Here is a 17,707-nt window from a genome sequence, read left to right on the forward strand (position 1 = left end):
GGGGGGGGGTCTCTGTCTCTATCTGTGTGTGTCTCATAGTCTGGTCTGGGCCTCGGGGATGTAGATCTCAATACTGTCTGCTGCGCTCTCGGTGACAGAGCTCTGTCGGACCGAGAGGGCCCGCTTGGCGGCCAGCAGGCGTTTGCGAGCCTCCAGCCGCTGTCTCTCGGAGCTCTCCAGAGAACGGTCCCTGGCCAGGGGAGGGTGGCCCCTGTGGGGCTTCTTTGGCACTGGAGGGGCGAACCGTCTCTCCTGGATGGACGGGGGAGGACAAACAGTAAGAGGACATCTTCTGTGCCTCTGGCAGTAGGGGCACAACGGCAGCCATTTTGTGTGGAGGTTAAAGAATGCATGACTGACATGACATCAGCAGTTTTTTGTAGCTTGCATGGTGTGAGAGCATGCAACAGGGTTCACGAGAGTGAGGTTACGGTTGGTGCCCACATGAAAAAATACTATAGCATACTACTGTATAAATACTATAGTATTCGCTGTAGTGTTTTTGCTGACTTTACTGTAGTATACTGTAGTATTTACTATAGTATTCCACAGTATACTACAACATTCTATAGTAAGTACTACACATGATCGAGGGATACTGGCTAAATTCCCAATCTGGCCCTCAAACCATCATGGTCACCTAATAATCCCCAGTTTACAATTGGCTCATTCATCCCCCTCCTCTCCCCTGTAACTATTCCCCAGGTCGTTGCTGCAAATGAGAACGTGTTCTCAGTCAACTTACCTGGTAAAATAATGGTAAAATAAAAATAAAAAATAAATAAAAATACTACAGTGTGTAGTATAGTATTCTACAGTATGCTACAGTTTACTACTGATTTCTACAGTAAGTACTGTAGTATTCTATAGTAAACTGTTGTATTTTTTCATGTGGGTGGTGATGGCTGTGGCCATTTTGTGAGAGTACGCGGCAGAAGGTAGGCGAGGGGTGTGCGTGGGGTAAGAGTGGCCAGCAAGGTCAGCGAGGCCCGACGGTGCATGGCAGGAAGAGTGACTTCTCAACAATCCAGCTCACTGTCAACAACAAAACAAAAAAACACAAAAATAAAAAAACACAGCAGACATGCAGTCACTTCAGGCACGTTGTCACACAACATTAGAACAATCCTTTTACATGCGTCACAACCACTCATGCTACATTGAACCAAAATCTACAGTAACTGTGCACGTTAACCATATTCAGCAACAATGAAAGTAGAAGCATCCAGGACAAAAACACCATTCCATTGTATTGGATTACTTCCAGACTTAAAGGCATAGTTCACCCAATTACAAAATTGCTTACATTGTAAACAATATGGCATTTTGTAATTTTGGTGAACTATAGGGTCTACTACATTGAGTGGTACCTTTATCACGGGGAGGTCCAGGGGTCTCCAGTTGTTGGCCTTGAGTTGGTGCAGCTCATCAAACTTTAGGCTGATGTTCTCGATGGACAGCTGCAGCATGTCCCAGAAACCAGCCAGATCCTGGGAGATGGGCCTGGGGTTGGCATTGGGGTTCTGACAGACACACACACACGCACGCACACACACACACACGCACACAGACACGCACACAAACACACACACTCAGTCAGGACAGGGTTGTAACCACTCTCATTTCCCCATCAGTATGTCATCAGCATACTAGTCTGGGACTATTTCACCTTGTCTCTCCGCACTTCAAAGTCAGTATGCTTTGAGTGGTGCTAGACTAGAATCCTATTTGCAACCATAGCGGTGTTTTGTTTGACACTGAGGGTCAATTATAAGCTTGTATAGATCATCTCATTATGTGACAGTTGGCTATGAGGGGTCTGCTGACACAGTAGAGTGACTTAAGATTGGTGTGTGTGTATTACATACCAGGTTTTCCTCACACAGCTCCCGAAACTGCTGGAACTTCTGAGACATGAGCAGCTGGGCGCTGCCTACTGCACTGCGGATCTTCCCCAGGACTGAGGAAGTCACACACACACACACACACGCGCCACACACACACACACAGACAGACAGACAGACAGACAGACAGACAGACAGACGTCAATCTTAAGTTAAATCACCTTGGAGTCACACAGACTTTGCCTTTGATGAGTGCAAGGCTATAAATATGTGGAGAGTGGGAACTGGGAACCTAAACTGTGAGTTTAGATGAAAGGGGGAGTGTTTATGCTGCACATCAAATAAACAACGCCCCCACCATGCTTTGAGAGTGGGGGATTTCTGAACCAGCCTACCGTCTCAATACACAACCTCGACTTACATGTCAGAGGAAGAAAATTCACTGCAGAATCCCTACAGAAGGCCTGATCAGCAGACGTGCCAAAGTTCACCACCCTCACATAACGCTGTGTTCTCTCCATCAGAAATAATACATTAGCCGTAGCCCTTTCCTGCAGTCAAATTACCAAAGTGCCCTCTAATGGCCTCATGGGTGGAATGTTATTATTATTTTTCATAATTTTGTAATTAATCAACATTTTTCATTTTTTTTGTTATTTTCTGTATTTTTTTGTTATATTTCAGTCTTCTGTGGTGTACACTGAACAAAAATATAAATGCAACATGCAACAATTTCAAAGATTTTGCTGCGTTACAGTTATAAGGAAATCAGTCAATTTAAATAAATTTGTTAAGCCCTAATCTATGGATTTCACATGACTGGGAATACATCATTACATTTACATTTTAGTCATTTAGCAGACGCTCTTATCCAGAGCGACTTACAGTAGAGTGCATACATTTTATTACATTTTACCTACTGAGAAAAGGATATCCCTACCGGCCAAACCCTCCCTAACCCGGACGACGCTATGCCAATTGTGCGCCGCCCCACGGACCTCCCGGTTGCGGCCGGCTGCGACAGAGCCTGGGCGCGAACCCAGAGACTCTGCGATGCAGTACCCTAGACCACTGCGCCACCCGGGACCTCCAATACAGAAATCCATCTGTTGGTCACGGATATCTTACAAAAAAATGTAGGGGCATGGATCAGAAAACCCGTCAGTATCTGATATGACCACTATTTGCTTCTAGGCAGCACGACACAATCTCCTTCACATAGAGTTGATCAGGCTGATCAGGCTGTTGATTGTGGCCGGTGGAATGTTGTCCCACTCCTCTTCAATGGCTGTGCAAAGTTGCCGGATATTGGCGGGAAGTGGAAGACATTGTCTTACACGTTGATCCAGAGCATCCCAAACATGCTCAATGGGTGACATGTCTGGTGAGTATGCAGGCCAGAACTGGGACATTTTCAGTTTCCAGGAATTGTGTTCAGATTCTTGCAAAATGGGACTGTGCATTATCATGCTGAAACATGAGGTGATGGCGGAAGATGAATGGCACAACAATGGGCCTCAGGATCTCGTCACGGTATCTCTGTGCATTCAAATTGCCATTGATAAAATGCAATTGTGTTCGTTATGCTTAGCTTATACCTGCCCATACCCTAACCCCACCACCACCATGGGGCACTCTGTTCACAACGTTGACGAAATACACGCTATCTGCTATCTGCCCGGTAAACCCGGGATTCATCCGTGAAGAGCACAATTCTCCAGCTTGCCAATGGCCATCGAAGGTGAGCATTTGCCCACTGAAGTCGGTTACGTCAAGGTCAAGACCCTGGTGAGGACGACAAACACAGATGAGATTTCCTTAGTTTCTGGCAGTGTGTGCAGAAATTCTTTGATTGTGCAAACCCACAGTTTCATCAGCTGTCCGGGTGGCTAGTCTCAGACGATCTCGCAGGTGAAGAAGCCGGATGTGGCTTGTAGAATTGCGTTGCAGAGGCAGTTGCAGTGTGTTCTGTGTGGTTTATTGCCTCAGCACATGGTGCGATTGTGTAATGATCACGCTGTTTAATCAGCTTCTTGTTATGCCACACCTGTCAGGTGGATGGATTATATTGTCAAAGGAAAAATGCTCACTCGATACAGATGTAAACAAATTTGTGCACAAATTTTTTGAAAAATACTATTTTCTTGGATCTTTTATTTCAACTCATGAAACATGCTATCAACACTTTACATGTTGCGTTTATATTTTCGTTTCAGTATCTACAAAGTATACCATTGGAATGCAAACTCAAAATGTAATGCATTTCAACTCTATATCTGAAATGGTTCAAGGTGTCTCATTTCTTTTAAGCCCATAACCACGCGTGTGAGGTGTATACTTGCTTTTGTTTCAAAGTAGATTTGTTTAAGACGACTAAGAAACACTGTGTGTCACCCTGATTTAGCACAATGCAGTAAAAGACTAAAGGAAGAAAACATTTATGTCCCTCGGGACAAAGCTAAGGGGTAGTATTGTAGTTGTACAAAGGCTACCACATTGGGCTATTCTGAGTATGCACCCCAAATGCCACCCTATTCCCCATAGTGTATAACTTTTGACCAGAACCCTACGGTACCCTATTCCCCCTGGTCAAAAGTAGGGCAACGGGGTGTTATTTGGGATGCAGACAGTGTCAGTGTAGGGCTGTCAATCTGGAGCTATAGTGCTGGCAGTAGGCTTGAACGATGTCATTCAGTGAGTCTGAGAATGAAAACCCCTATTGAGCGTGGCTGTGAAAGGCCATTTTACTGTACAGGACAGATGTGTGGCAAGACCCAGCTGGCTCCCTATTGATAACTATGCCTGGTAAGTCGGGCAGAGGAGATAGCAGGCAACAAGCAGGTCCTGTGGCCAGCTGCCATGAATACCTGTGTATCCCAAATGGCACCCTATTCCCTATGTGGTGCACTATTTTTGAACTGAGCCCCGTCGGGCCTCGGTCAAAAGTAGTGCATTATCTTGGGAATAGGGTGCCATTTGGAACTCGGACAATTTCACTCTGTCTACTAAGTCTGTTGGGTCATTTGGAGGACACAGACAGAGAGAGGAAAGGATGGAACAAATGTAGGGATACAGAGAGAGGGGAAACAATGGATATAATCAGTGGTGGACAAAAGACTCAATTGTCATACTTGAGTAAAAGTAAAGATACCTTAATAGAAAATGACTCAAGTAAAAGTGAAAGTCACCCAGTAAAATAGCACTTGAGTAAAAGTCTAAAAGTATTTGGTTTTAAATATACTTAAGTATCAAAAGTAAATGGAATTGCTCAAATTTACATAAGTATCAAAAGTAAAAGTAAAAGTACAACCATTTTAAATTCCTTATATTAAGCAAAGCAGTAGACACAATTTTTGTATTTTTTCTTTTTGTTCCTTTTTTGACGAATAGCCAGGGGCACGCTCCAACACTCAGACATATTTACAAACTAAGCATTTGTGTTTAGTGAGTCCATCAGATCAGAGGCAGTAGGGATGACCAGAGATGTCCTCTTGATAAGTGTGTGAATTGGACCATGTTCCTGTCAAAATGTAACAAGTAATTTTGGGTGTCAGGGAAAATGTATGGAGTAAAAAGTACATTATTTTCTTTAGGAATGTAGTGAAGTAAAAGTAAAAGTTGGCAAAAATATAAATAGTAAAGTAAACTACAGATATCCCCAAAAAACAACTTAAGTAGTACTTTAAAGTATTTTTACTTAAGTACTTTACACCACTGGATATAACCTTCACAGACACCATGCACCAACACCACCAAAAAGCACAAATGCAGAGAAGTGTTAGTGATTCTACTGAACCCCAACCCCACTTCTGCACCAGTTTCCACATATTCAGCGGAATATTCTCTAGTTGAAGTTGTTTGTATGTACATCTGTACGTGCAGGTGTGTCGCCGCCACTCACTCTCGTCCGGCAGCTCGTTCTCCATCTCTTCCTGATTCATCTGTCTGCACCAGCCCTCCATGCGCTCCATCTCGGCCTGCAGCAGCTTGAGGTACCAGCGCCCGTCCCTGGGACACAACGACCCCCTCTCCCCCACCACCTCCATTGGGCCCTCCACCTGGTCCATCCAGGGGTCGGGTGGGGGCAGGATGGATGGGTCGACACCCACCTCGCCGTACTCCTCCACAGTCAGGGCGTGGTAGTGGTTGCCCGAGCCCTGGATGGAGACGGTGGAGGTGGCGGAGTCCCGGGAGTACTGGCGGGGCATGGTGGCCGAGTGGCGCATCACCATCTCTGGAGCGTCGACGGGATAGTAGTCAGGGTCGTCTAGGTCAGCCTGGACTGCTGTGGTCACACTGTTGGACCTGGTCATCCTGCGGTAACTGGAGAGAGAACCACAGATCTGAGGTCAGATGTTAGAAAATGTGGGGCTAGTAGAAGACACGCAGGTGTCGTATATTAACACAGATCCCAGATCAGATCAGCCAGGTGTGGGGTGTTTGGGAGGAACGTCATGGGGGCATTTGGTCACCTGGCTGATTCAGAGGCAATGGAGCGTCATCTCATCAGTCCCCCTATCCTGCTGCAGGGCTGAGTCTCAGAGATAACACACATACTCACCCTCAGGGCCACACTGTACAGCTTGGGGGTGAAGCTTTTGAATTGGTTCGGGAGGCTTTGTGCCCCTGTAACACTCCCATTGCCAAGTCTCTCAGGGCAACGTGCCAACACACTAGCACAAAGTCCCACACTTGCACCCAAATAACATATTTTCAAAACACACACACACACACACACACACACACACACACACACACACACACACACACACACACACACACACACACACACACACACACACACACACACACACACACACACACACACACACACACACACACACACACACACACACACACACACACACACACACACACACACACACACACTTGGCTGGTTCTATACAGCAGCCCACCACCAACAGAGTGATGAATGAGAGGCCAGAGGCATGGTGAGTGATAGAGAGAGAGGTGCCAACTGAATGCACAATGAGTAGACAGTCAGCAAGCAGAGACACCAGCGGACTACAGCAGGACACACACACACACACACACACACACACACACACACACACACACACACACACACACACACACACACACACACACACACACACACACACACACACACACACACACACACACACACACACACACACACACACACACACACACACACTAACACACACACCGAAATGACCTGCCCACAGGGTGACACTCATACAGACCCAGAAGTCGCTCCATCCATCTGCCTCACATCTCCGGTCAGTCTCTCCTCCTTCACCCATTCATCTATTCCTCCTCTGCACCATTCATCACCGCTCTTCCGTGAACAGAGAACAAGAGGGGGAGGGGAGCCGGAGAGATCAAAGACACTCACAGTGGAGTTGTACCAGCGCCTGGATGTGTGTGTGTGTGTGTGTGTGTGTGTGTGTTTGTGTGCGCGTGGGTGTGTGTGTATGTGTTTGCAGCAGTTAAAGAGTAGCTGTCCTCTGAGCAGGTGTGCAGTCATAATGATCTCAGCCTGCTTTATAGCAGCTCCCTCCTAACAACTTCCTGTCTGTGTCAGGGCAGTGAGGGGTAAGGCCAAACACAACCCATATTGACTGACTGAGGAGAGGGAGGGAGAGAGAGATGTAGTGTTCACAGTCAGTCTCTCTGAGTGTTCACACTCCAGTCCACTGACACCCCTATCAGATCACAGCAAAATCACAGTCTACTTGAACAGAGCAATACTCAATCATGAGGCATCAAAGCCAAAGGAACTGAGTAATATTTAGAAACGCTATAGATGGAAGGAATGTAGTGTGGGAACCTACCGAAAAACTATTAGGCAACAACAAATTCAATCCCCTTTAGACAACTTCCTTGACAAAACGTTCCACTATAATAATGAAGGTGTAAACTTGGCAGTAGAAAATCGAAAAGGTATATTTGACCTCTCAGCTTCCCTGTCAAATATAAAAATGCCAAACAGAAAACCAAAGAAAATTAACAACAATGACAATGGTTTGATGAAGAATGCAAAAACCTACGAAAGAAATTGAGAAACCTGTCCAACCAAAAACATAGAGACCCAGAAAACCTCAGCCTACGCCTTCACTATGGCGAATCACTAAAACAATATAGAAATACACTATGGAAAAAGACGGAACAGCACGTAAGAAATCAGCTCAATGTAATTGAAGAATCAATAGACTCTAACCACTTCTGGGAAAATTGGAAAACACTAAACAAACAACAAATGAAGAGTTATCTTCATAGTCCCGTGTAGCTCATAGTCCCGTGTAGCTCAGTTGGTAGAGCATGGTGCTTGCAACGCCAGGGTTGTGGGTTCGTTTCCCACGGGGGGCCAGTACAAAAAAGTATGAATGAATGTACTTGTAAGTCGCTCTGGATAAGAGCGTCTGCTAAATGACTTAAATGTAAATCTATTCGAAAAGGAGATGTATGGGTAAACCACTTCTCCAATCTTTTTGGCTCTATATTTTTATTTATTTAACCTATATTTAACTAGGTAAGACAGTTAAGAACAAATTCTTATTTACAAGGACGGCCTACCCCGACGCTGGGCCAATTGTGCGCCACCCTATGGGACTCCCAATCACGGCCGGATGTGATGCAGCCTGGATTTGAACCAGGTACTGCAGTGACGCCTCTTGCACTGAGATGTAGTGTCTTAGACCACAAAGATTAAACTGCAAAAACATATACATGATCAAATACACATCTTAGAATCAACTATTAAGGACTACCAGAAACCACTGGATTCTACAATTACTTTGAATGAACTACAGGACAAAATACAAACCCTTCAACCCAAAAAGGCCTGTGGTGTTGATGGCATCCTCAATGAAATTATCAAATATACAGACAACACATTTAAATTGGCTATACTTAAACTCGTTAACATCATCCTTAGCTCTTGCATCTTCCCCAATATTTGGAACCAAGGACTGATTACCCCAATCCACAAAAGTGGAGACAAATTTGACCCCAAATAACTACCCTGGGATATGCGTCAACAGCAACCTTGGGGAAAACCTCTGCATTATCATTAACAGCAGACTTGTGCATTTCCTCAATGAATACAATGTACTGAGCAAACATCAAATTGTCTTTTAACCAAATTATCGTACGACAGACCACATATTCACCCTGCACACCCTAATTGACAAACAAACAAACAAAGCAAGACATCATGCCGCGATCCAAAGAAATTCAGGAACAGATGAGAAACAAAGTAATTGACATCTATCAGTCTGGAAAGGGTTACAAAGCCATTTCTAAAGCTTTGGGACTCCAGTGAACCACGGTGAGAGCCATTATCCACAAATGGAGAAACATTTTTAACAGTGGGGAACCTTCCCAGGAGTGGCCGGCCTACCAAAATTACCCCAAGAGCGCAGTGACGACTCATCCAAGAGGTCACAAAAGAACCCACAACAACATCTAAAGAACTGCAGGCCTCACTTGCCTCAGTTAAGGTCAGTGTTCATGACTCAACCATAAGAAAGAGACTGGGCAAAAATGGCATCCATGACAGAGTTCCAAGGTGAAAACCACTGCTGACCAAAAATAACATAAAGGCTCATCTCACTTTTGGCAAAAAACATCTTGATGAGCCCCAAGACTTTTGGGAAAATATTCTGTGGACTGACGAGACAAAAGTTGAACTTTTTGGAAGGTGTGCGTCCCGTTACATCTGGCGTAAAAGTAACACAGCTTTTCAGAAAAATAACATCATACCAACAGTCAAATATGGTGGTGGTAGTGTGATGGTCTGGGGCTGCTTTGCTGCTTCAGGACCTGGACGACTTACTGTTGGAACCATGAATTCTGCTCTCTACCAAAAAATTCTGAAGGAGAATGTCCGGCCATCAGTTCGTGACCTCAAGCTGAAGCGCACTTGGGTTCTGCTGCAGGACAATGATCCAAAACACACCAGCAAGTCCACCTCTGAATGGCTTAAAAAAACAAAATTAAGGTTTTGGAGTGGCCTAGTCAAAGTCCGGACTTGAATCCGATTGAGATGCTGTGGCGTGACCTTAAAAAGGCAGTTCATGCTCGCAAACCCTCAAATGTGGCTGAATTTAAAAAATTCTGCAAAGAAGAGTGGGCCAAAATTCCTCCACAGCGATGTGAAAGACTCATTGCCAGTTATCGCAAATGCTGTGTGTCACAACCAATTATTAGGTTTAGGGGGCAATTACTTTTTCACATAGGACCATGAAGGTTCGGATAGCTTTTTTCCCTTAAAACCTCACTAGGGTAGGGGGCAGCATTCGGAATTTTGGATGAAAAGCGTTCCCAAAGTAAACTGCCTGCTACTCAGGTCCAGAAGCTAGGATATGCATATAATTGGCAGAGTTGGATAGAAAACACTCTAAAGTTTCCAAAACTGTTAAAATAATGTCTGTGAGTATAACAAAACTGATAGCAGGCGAAAACCTGAGGAAAATCCATCCAGGAAGTGCTATTATTTTGAAATGCCTGTTTTTCCATTGAAAGCCTATCCACCATACAAAGACTTATGACCCAGTTCACTATCGCTATGGCTTCCACTACATGTGGCCAGTCTTTATGCATTGTTTCAGGCTTTTACTAAAAGAAATGAGGGAGAAACACCACTTTCAATGAGAGGACAGTGGAAATTTCCAGACATGAGTCCTGCGCATTACCGGGAGCATGCCTTTCTTGTTTTTCCTTTTCTATTGACGAAGGTATTGTCCGGTTGAAATATGATCGATTATTTATAACAAAAACAACCTGAGGATTGATTATAAACATCGTTTGACATGTTTCTATGAACTTTTATGGTACTTTTTTGATTTTTCGTCTGTCTGTTGTGACCGCGCTTTGTTCCAATGGATTACTGAACAAAACGCTCCAACAAAATGGAGTTTTTGGAATATGAAGAGGGACTTTATAGAACAAAACGAACACTTATTGTGTAACATGGAGTCTTGGGAGTGCAACCATATGAAGATCATCAAAGGTAAGCGATAAAGTGTATCGCTATTTCTGACTTTTGTTACTCCTCTAATTGGCTGCTAGCTGTTTGTAATGATTTGTCTGCTGGGCGCTGTTCTCAGATAAACGCATGGTTTGCTTTCGCCGTAAAGCCTTTTTGAACTCTGACACCGCGGTTGGATTAACAAGAAGTTTAACTTTAAGCTGATGTATAACATTTGTATCTTTTATGTATGTTTATTATGAGAATTTCTGTTTTGTTGAGTTTCACGCTCTGCAATTTCGACGGATGTTGTTTGAGACAGTGGATTACTGAACAAAACAAGCTAACAAAACTGAGGTTTTTGGATATAAAAAGGGACTTTATCGAACAAAACAAACATTTATTGAGTAACTGGGAGTCTTGTGAGTGTAACCATATGAAGATCATCAAAGGTAAGTGATTAATTTTATCGCTATTTCTGACTTTTGTTACTCGTCTACTTGGCTGGTTACTGTTTGTAATGATTTGTCTGCTGGGCGCTGTTCTCAGATAATCACATGGTTTGCTTTCGCCGTAAAGTGTTTTTGAAATCTGACACCGCGATTGGATTAACAAGAAGTTAATCTTTAAACCGATGTATAACACTTGTATGTTTCATTAATTTTTATAATGACTATTTCTGTTTTTGAATTTGGCGCTCTGCAATTTCACTGGATGTTGGCCAGGCGGGACGGTAGCATCCCACACCCCCTAGAGAGGTTAATAAATAAAATCATCACTTAAAAACAGCATTTTGTCTTTATTATTGGTAATCTTTGTGCAATATTTAAATTTGTTTGATGATCTGAAACATTTAAGTGTGACAAACGTGCAAAAAAATAAAAAATCAGGATACCATCATATTACCTATTGCAAGATGAGAATTGCTAGTTTTAATATCTTTGTTTTTGCATGTACATGAATTGTTGCTGACATTTGTTAGTAGTTGGACATATTGCAGCTGTTACTGAAATGGTTGTTCTAGTTTAGATGGTTTAGGTAGTCTCCGCACAATGTTACTAACCATGGAAGTTATTCTGAATGCAGGTTGCTGGTGATAAAACATTCCACTTGTTGAATGTCCGAACTCTGGCTGGATTCAATTTGGAATTACACATCGCTTGGCAAACCATCATAATGTGACTTGCAGGACTGATGTGGCCTGTAAACCAAGATTTTTCTAACGCCACTGTGTTAGGGTATACCTAGGCCCTCAAACAAAGTCCTTATGATATATGTCATGTACTGTCATAAAGATATACATTTGAAAGGTTAATAAGGCTGGTGGAACTACTCATAATAGAGGGTTCTAGGAAGAACCATCCAAAGATAAAAGGGTTATTGGTAGGATCCTTGATGGAGGGTTCTAGGAAGAACCATCCAAAGATAAACAGGTTATTGGTAGGATCCTTCATAGAGGGTTCTAGGTAGAACCATATACAGGGCGTTCTTTGAAGAGGTCCAACCCTATACGAAGAGTTCTACCCAGCACCAAAGAGTTCCACTATGGGGACAAACCGAAGAACCCAGTATGGTTCTACTTAGTACCTTTTTTCCCTAAGAGTGCAGGACTAGGGGTACAAGGCATCTTAATGGATCATGGGTGTATTCCAAATGGCACCCTGTTCTCTTTACAGGGCACTACTTTTGGGCCCTGGTAGGGAATAGGGAGCCATTAGGGATGCAGCCTGTGTCTCCGTCCCTTTGTCCTCCTTAACATGACCATAAAGCAGTAGGTCTGATCGTCTCTGACTGACTTTTCAAGACGGCCAATGTGGCTTGAGGACTGTATGGTATAAGACCACCATAGACCATACACACACCCACATTCCATGTTACCAGTTACTGCAAAGCCAGCTGTGGAAACAAACTCCAACCTTCACCTAACCCATATGCCGCCATCTTGGAATGAGTTCACCATATGGAATGTATGGACCCATGACATAAGTTTGAACACCTTTGTAGAGTATCTGTCGTTAAAATGAGGATTATAAATGAGATTGAAATCGGTAGACTTGTAATCCAGGCGGTATGTAAAACAAATCATTCACTTTATCATAAAAGCATGAAACTTGGTACACTTGTACAGTTGAGGAACCTGCACATTGTCTAAACGTATACTATTATGTTATTACAGAATTATTTTCAAGGACAATTTTCAGTCCGTACAGTATATGTTAATGATATAATCATAGAGTGAGATTATTGATAATAACTTACATTAGACAACGTAAACTTGTCTTAGCAGGCGGTGGACAGATGTCTTGAAAAGGCGGCCAGGTTGTTTGTAGTGTTCTTATCTTTTACTGCTCTCCTCCACTCCCTCTCAGCTTGGCAGGCTTAAGCCCAGTTCAAACACTGAGGTAAGGTTATGACCCCACACACACACACACATTTATTGTGAGTGAGGCAGGGCCACAGGAGAAATGCACTCTCACCGTCTGGGAATCTAGTGTATAGGGGCAATCAGCCCAGACCCAGACCTCCCAGGACCAACCCTGCCTTGCTGGGACACGCACACACACACACACACACACACACACACACACACACACACACACACACACACACACACACACACACACACACACACACACACACACACACACACACACACACACACACACACACACACACACACACACACACACACACACACACACACACACAGGCAGACAGACAGACAGATAGAAAGATGCACTATACCACGCGCACACATACACACACACACAGAACACACACACACACATAAACATGCACAAAATCAAACATGCACAAACAAAAACACACACTCAAACATACACCAAGGGAAGGCACGTGTGTGAATTAAACCCCAGTGCCACTGCACTAGCGAAAATGTCTACAGGAGTTGATGTTTGCCGTGGCTGCTTGGAGGTATGCCTCCTTTTCTATACTTGGCCAGGCAGCTGAGGAAAGCTCTTTGAGGACAAAACCAGTCCAGATATCCTGCATCCCAAATGGCACCCTATTCCCTATGTAGTGGACTACATTTGACACAGGGCCCATAGGCCTGGCCATAGGGCTCTGGTCAAAAGTAGCAATATAGGGAATAGGGTGCTATTTGGGATGCAGCACAGATTGCTGCCTCTGACTCTGAAACTGCAGTCCTGGAAATGACCTTGGTAGGTTGAGACTGGGCTCTTTGATTCCTGACCATGTTCTGTTTACATTATGAAATCAGATTACTGCATCCAGTGCAGTCTCTAAATTGGTCATCTCCCCTCAGCTCTGACTAACAGAGGGGTTACTGTGTCGAGTGAATGGGAGTTACGTTGCGCAGGCAGACATACTGACACATAACTGCCTGCTGCGTGACATATTTTTACACAACTCCAGGAACCAGGAATGTTCCCATAACTTCCAGCCCATGTAAATGCTCCGTGTAAATCAGTCAGGGCAGTTGTCCAATGAAGTGGCCAATTGGCATGCTATAGGCCGGCCCAAACAGTTCGGAAACAGTTTGTGCATATATTATGACAATCGTTTTACTTCGGAAAGGGTTTTTCCGGCTGTTCCTGCGCACAACATTTTTTCTCTAGGCAGGCTGAAGTCTACACCTCTTCGTCTGTGATTGGTCAACAGTAGGGATCCTTCAATTGAGTGTTTTTGTTTTTCCTTCAACGAGAAACTAATCGTTTTCATCTTAGTTAGATGTAAAATTGTGCTACTAAGACATCCTCGACAAAAACGACAAAATGAATGATAGATTTATTGAGATATCTTAGATGAATTCTGAATATTTGGATGAAGTCTATACTGTCTACGGCATCTCAAGATGCACAAGCAGTACTATTGCCGCTTTTTTTCTTGTTTTCCAAGCGATGTTCTTTTAAGTGAGCACCCGAGCACACTCGTTCGGTTCGCTTAGCCATGTTTGGCTAGTCACCAGCCGAACCGAACCATGCGGAAGGCTTTAGGGGGAGCTATAGGGAAGGTAGGGACCCTATAGGAACTGTTACGTGTCGGGCAGGCAAAGGAGAGAGTTGGGGGAAGGGGGGTTGACCACGTACTGAAAAGAACAGAACATTGACAGAAATCTCCCCGCACCCCTTCCGTCTCCACCCAAAGTGGCCTGGCTACATCACAATGACTGGTGCAACAGATGGCTGTCAACTAACTGCCCACTCTTCCTCTCCCTCTCCCCCTTCCCCTTCTTCATCCCCTGCAACACATCCTCGACTCCCCCAGCCGTCACTGCATCCATGGGCCCCCTGGTTGAGGGGCTCTGATGTCAAGACTCCTCAGAGCTGGGGACAGCTGTTGTGGGGTGATGTAGGGGGTGGGATGAGGGATCCGGTAGCCTACGGTCAATGGGCCCAACTCCAAGGCACACATTTGTATACATACTGATCTCAGGCCAGAGAGGGGAGTGTTAGAAAAAGAGGTGCCAACTGAATGCACAATGAGTGGACAGTCAGCAAGCAGAGACACCAGGGGACTACAATATGAAACAAGAAAAACACTAACACGAATGACAGAAAATCCTTCCTCTCTCTCTCTCTGCTCACCAGCTCTCCTCTTCCACCTGGATACCCACTGACTGGAACTTGGAGTGCTCCTCTCTCCCCCTAACGTCCTCTGGTCCATCCACCTGCAACAGAGAACAGATTTCATTTTTATTTAAACCTTATTTACACAGGTACGTCAACTAATAATCTCTCGTGGACTGAGTGCGTAAACATAAATGGTTGCATCTGACCAAATGACACAAGATTCTGGGTTAACCGAGATGAGTCAATTAAGAACAGACCACAGGATAGGTCGACGGGGAATGCCAAAGAGTCATGATTCTTCTCTGATAAGACTTAGAGTCTATGGTTGATATTTTTTCTGCATCACTCTACGATTGATCTATGCGTGATCACATTCCAATATGGCCATGTGTGGTCAGCATGTGGTCAACACCGTCGGCGTATCAGCACCTGTATCCCTATGGAGAGGCACTTCCGGAGCGCGTCTCTCTTGCTGTTGCTGGAGGCAGTGGTGGTGGCGGTGGCGGTGATGGTGATGGTGCTGTTAGTGACGTGCTGGCTGGCCGGGCCGTGGACCTGGGCGTTAGCTGCCTCGATAGCTGCCGTCAGGGCCTTCATAATAATAACATTAAAATATAATATTATTATTATATATATTTTAGGGGTTAATATATATTTTTTTATTACAAAAACACTGATAACATCATAAGCACAAAATGACACTGACAAATTCAAAACAGATTGTACCTACAGTATATAATATTTTCATAATATACGATAAACGTTACTATATGATGTACCTTCATACTGTCGATGCTCTCAGTGGAGTTGGACAGGTGGGGCCGGGAAGAGCTGCTCTGGGTCCGGAGGCCTGACCCCTCGTCCATGTATGCGTCCTGGGCCGACTCGGTGCTGCTTTGGGCCGTGATGGAGATGACAGGTTTGGGTGGGGTGGTGCGCGGCGGCACCGGCGGAGGCGTCTTCTTGTACGTGGTAATGCATGACGACACTGCAGAGTGGGACAGGAAGTGGGAAAACTGGTTGGAAAAACGACAAGAAACGAAGGAGAAAACTACACAAATGTAGTTCACAGGAGGATTAGCTAGGTTTGCTGCGAGAGTTTCAATTAATCTAGGTTAGGAGCATCTTTAACAAAGCTCAGCTGACCTACTAAAAGGATTTGTCCGTTGGTCACTTCACTTGACCTACTAATCTAGTCTAGCGTGGCTGAAAGCTGCTATCCACAACCCCTGTAGCTTGGCCTCCTTTACGTAATCATAACAGATCAACCATATGGGAGTGTGGATTAGCAGTGTGTGTGTGTGTGTGTGTGTGTGTGTGTGTGTGTGTGTGTGTGTGTGTGTGTGTGTGTGTGTGTGTGTGTGTGTGTGTGTGTGTGTGTGTGTGTGTGTGTGTGTGTGTGTGTGTGTGTGTGTGTGTGTGTGTGGTTAAGATAGAGAGAGAGAGTATATGAACAAGGGTAGTGCACTGTGTAATCAGGTAGGATGTCACAGCAAACAAGCCCTAACGCAAAGATCAATGCTCAAACAAACAAGATCCACCAATTCACTCACGCTAACACACATATCAATTCTCTCTCCACCTCTCTCTCTCTCTCTCTCTCTCTCTCTCTCTGTCAGTGAATGCCATTTCCGATTACAGTGACAGGTTGGCAGGTAAGAAAGCCCTGGTGCGCAAGGAGTCCACACAGAGCACATCAAATTGCACCCCCGTTCCCTATAAAGTGCAATACTTTCAACCAGGCCCAGGTCCAAATCGTGCACCTGGTCAAAAGTATCACATAGGGGATAGGGTTCCACGCCATCAGACCCAAAGCAACCTTCCCGAAGCACCAAACACAGAACACAACACAACAAAACAGAACGTAACGGCGTTATGCCTTTGATTTCCCTCTTCCCTCCGTGTCATCCCCATCAGAATTAGGTCACGGGCTGACTCCTGTTGACTCCCGTCCCAGAAACTAGGACAGTGAGTTAATTTCATGAATCCCTTTAATCCCTGAAAAAGACAAACATCCTAAGGGGAACGGTGGCAGCGGCATACCCGTTTTCTTCCACACCCTCAGTGCGGAGCACAGAGTGTGTGTGTGCGTGTGTGTGTGTGTGTGTGTGTGTGTGTGTGTGTGTGTGTGTGTGTGTGTGTGTGTGTGTGTGTGTGTGTGTGCCGTGTCGAAAAGCATTAGATCAGAAGCTTATATGGGCCCTCCCATCTCTCTTGATAGCTACAAAGCCTTACCACAGTGGAGGTGAAAGAGCTGCCTGTCTAGCTGGCTGCCTTAAAGCCTCTTGTCAAGACCACGATTGAATGACTGAATCCTCCAAGGCAACCAAGAGTCTGTATGGTCAAGTTTTGAC

At 44.7% G+C, this 17,707-nt stretch overlaps 1 protein-coding gene across 3 annotated transcripts in view; it reads right to left on the reverse strand.

Moving 5' to 3' along the window:
* Window positions 1-17,707, reverse strand: part of LOC129822785 (disks large-associated protein 1-like) — a 233,272-nt gene continuing 215,565 nt past the window's right edge. For 2 of the 3 annotated variants that reach the window (XM_055881201.1, XM_055881200.1), the window contains exons 7-13: window positions 16,133-16,341; window positions 15,783-15,944; window positions 15,369-15,451; window positions 5,746-6,167; window positions 1,869-1,960; window positions 1,371-1,523; window positions 1-252 (exon numbers count right to left, since the gene is read on the reverse strand). In XM_055881201.1, coding sequence (XP_055737176.1) covers window positions 34-252; window positions 1,371-1,523; window positions 1,869-1,960; window positions 5,746-6,167; window positions 15,369-15,451; window positions 15,783-15,944; window positions 16,133-16,341 — 1,340 coding nt within the window. In that variant the 3' untranslated portion in view covers window positions 1-33. Of the gene's footprint in view, window positions 1,036-1,370; window positions 1,524-1,868; window positions 1,961-5,745; window positions 6,168-15,368; window positions 15,452-15,782; window positions 15,945-16,132; window positions 16,342-17,707 lie in introns of all 3 variants that reach the window. The other variant, XM_055881202.1, reaches the window with a different exon arrangement.

This window comes from Salvelinus fontinalis, chromosome 25 (genome assembly GCF_029448725.1).
Source record: "Salvelinus fontinalis isolate EN_2023a chromosome 25, ASM2944872v1, whole genome shotgun sequence".
Classification (NCBI taxonomy): Eukaryota; Metazoa; Chordata; class Actinopteri; order Salmoniformes; family Salmonidae; genus Salvelinus; species Salvelinus fontinalis.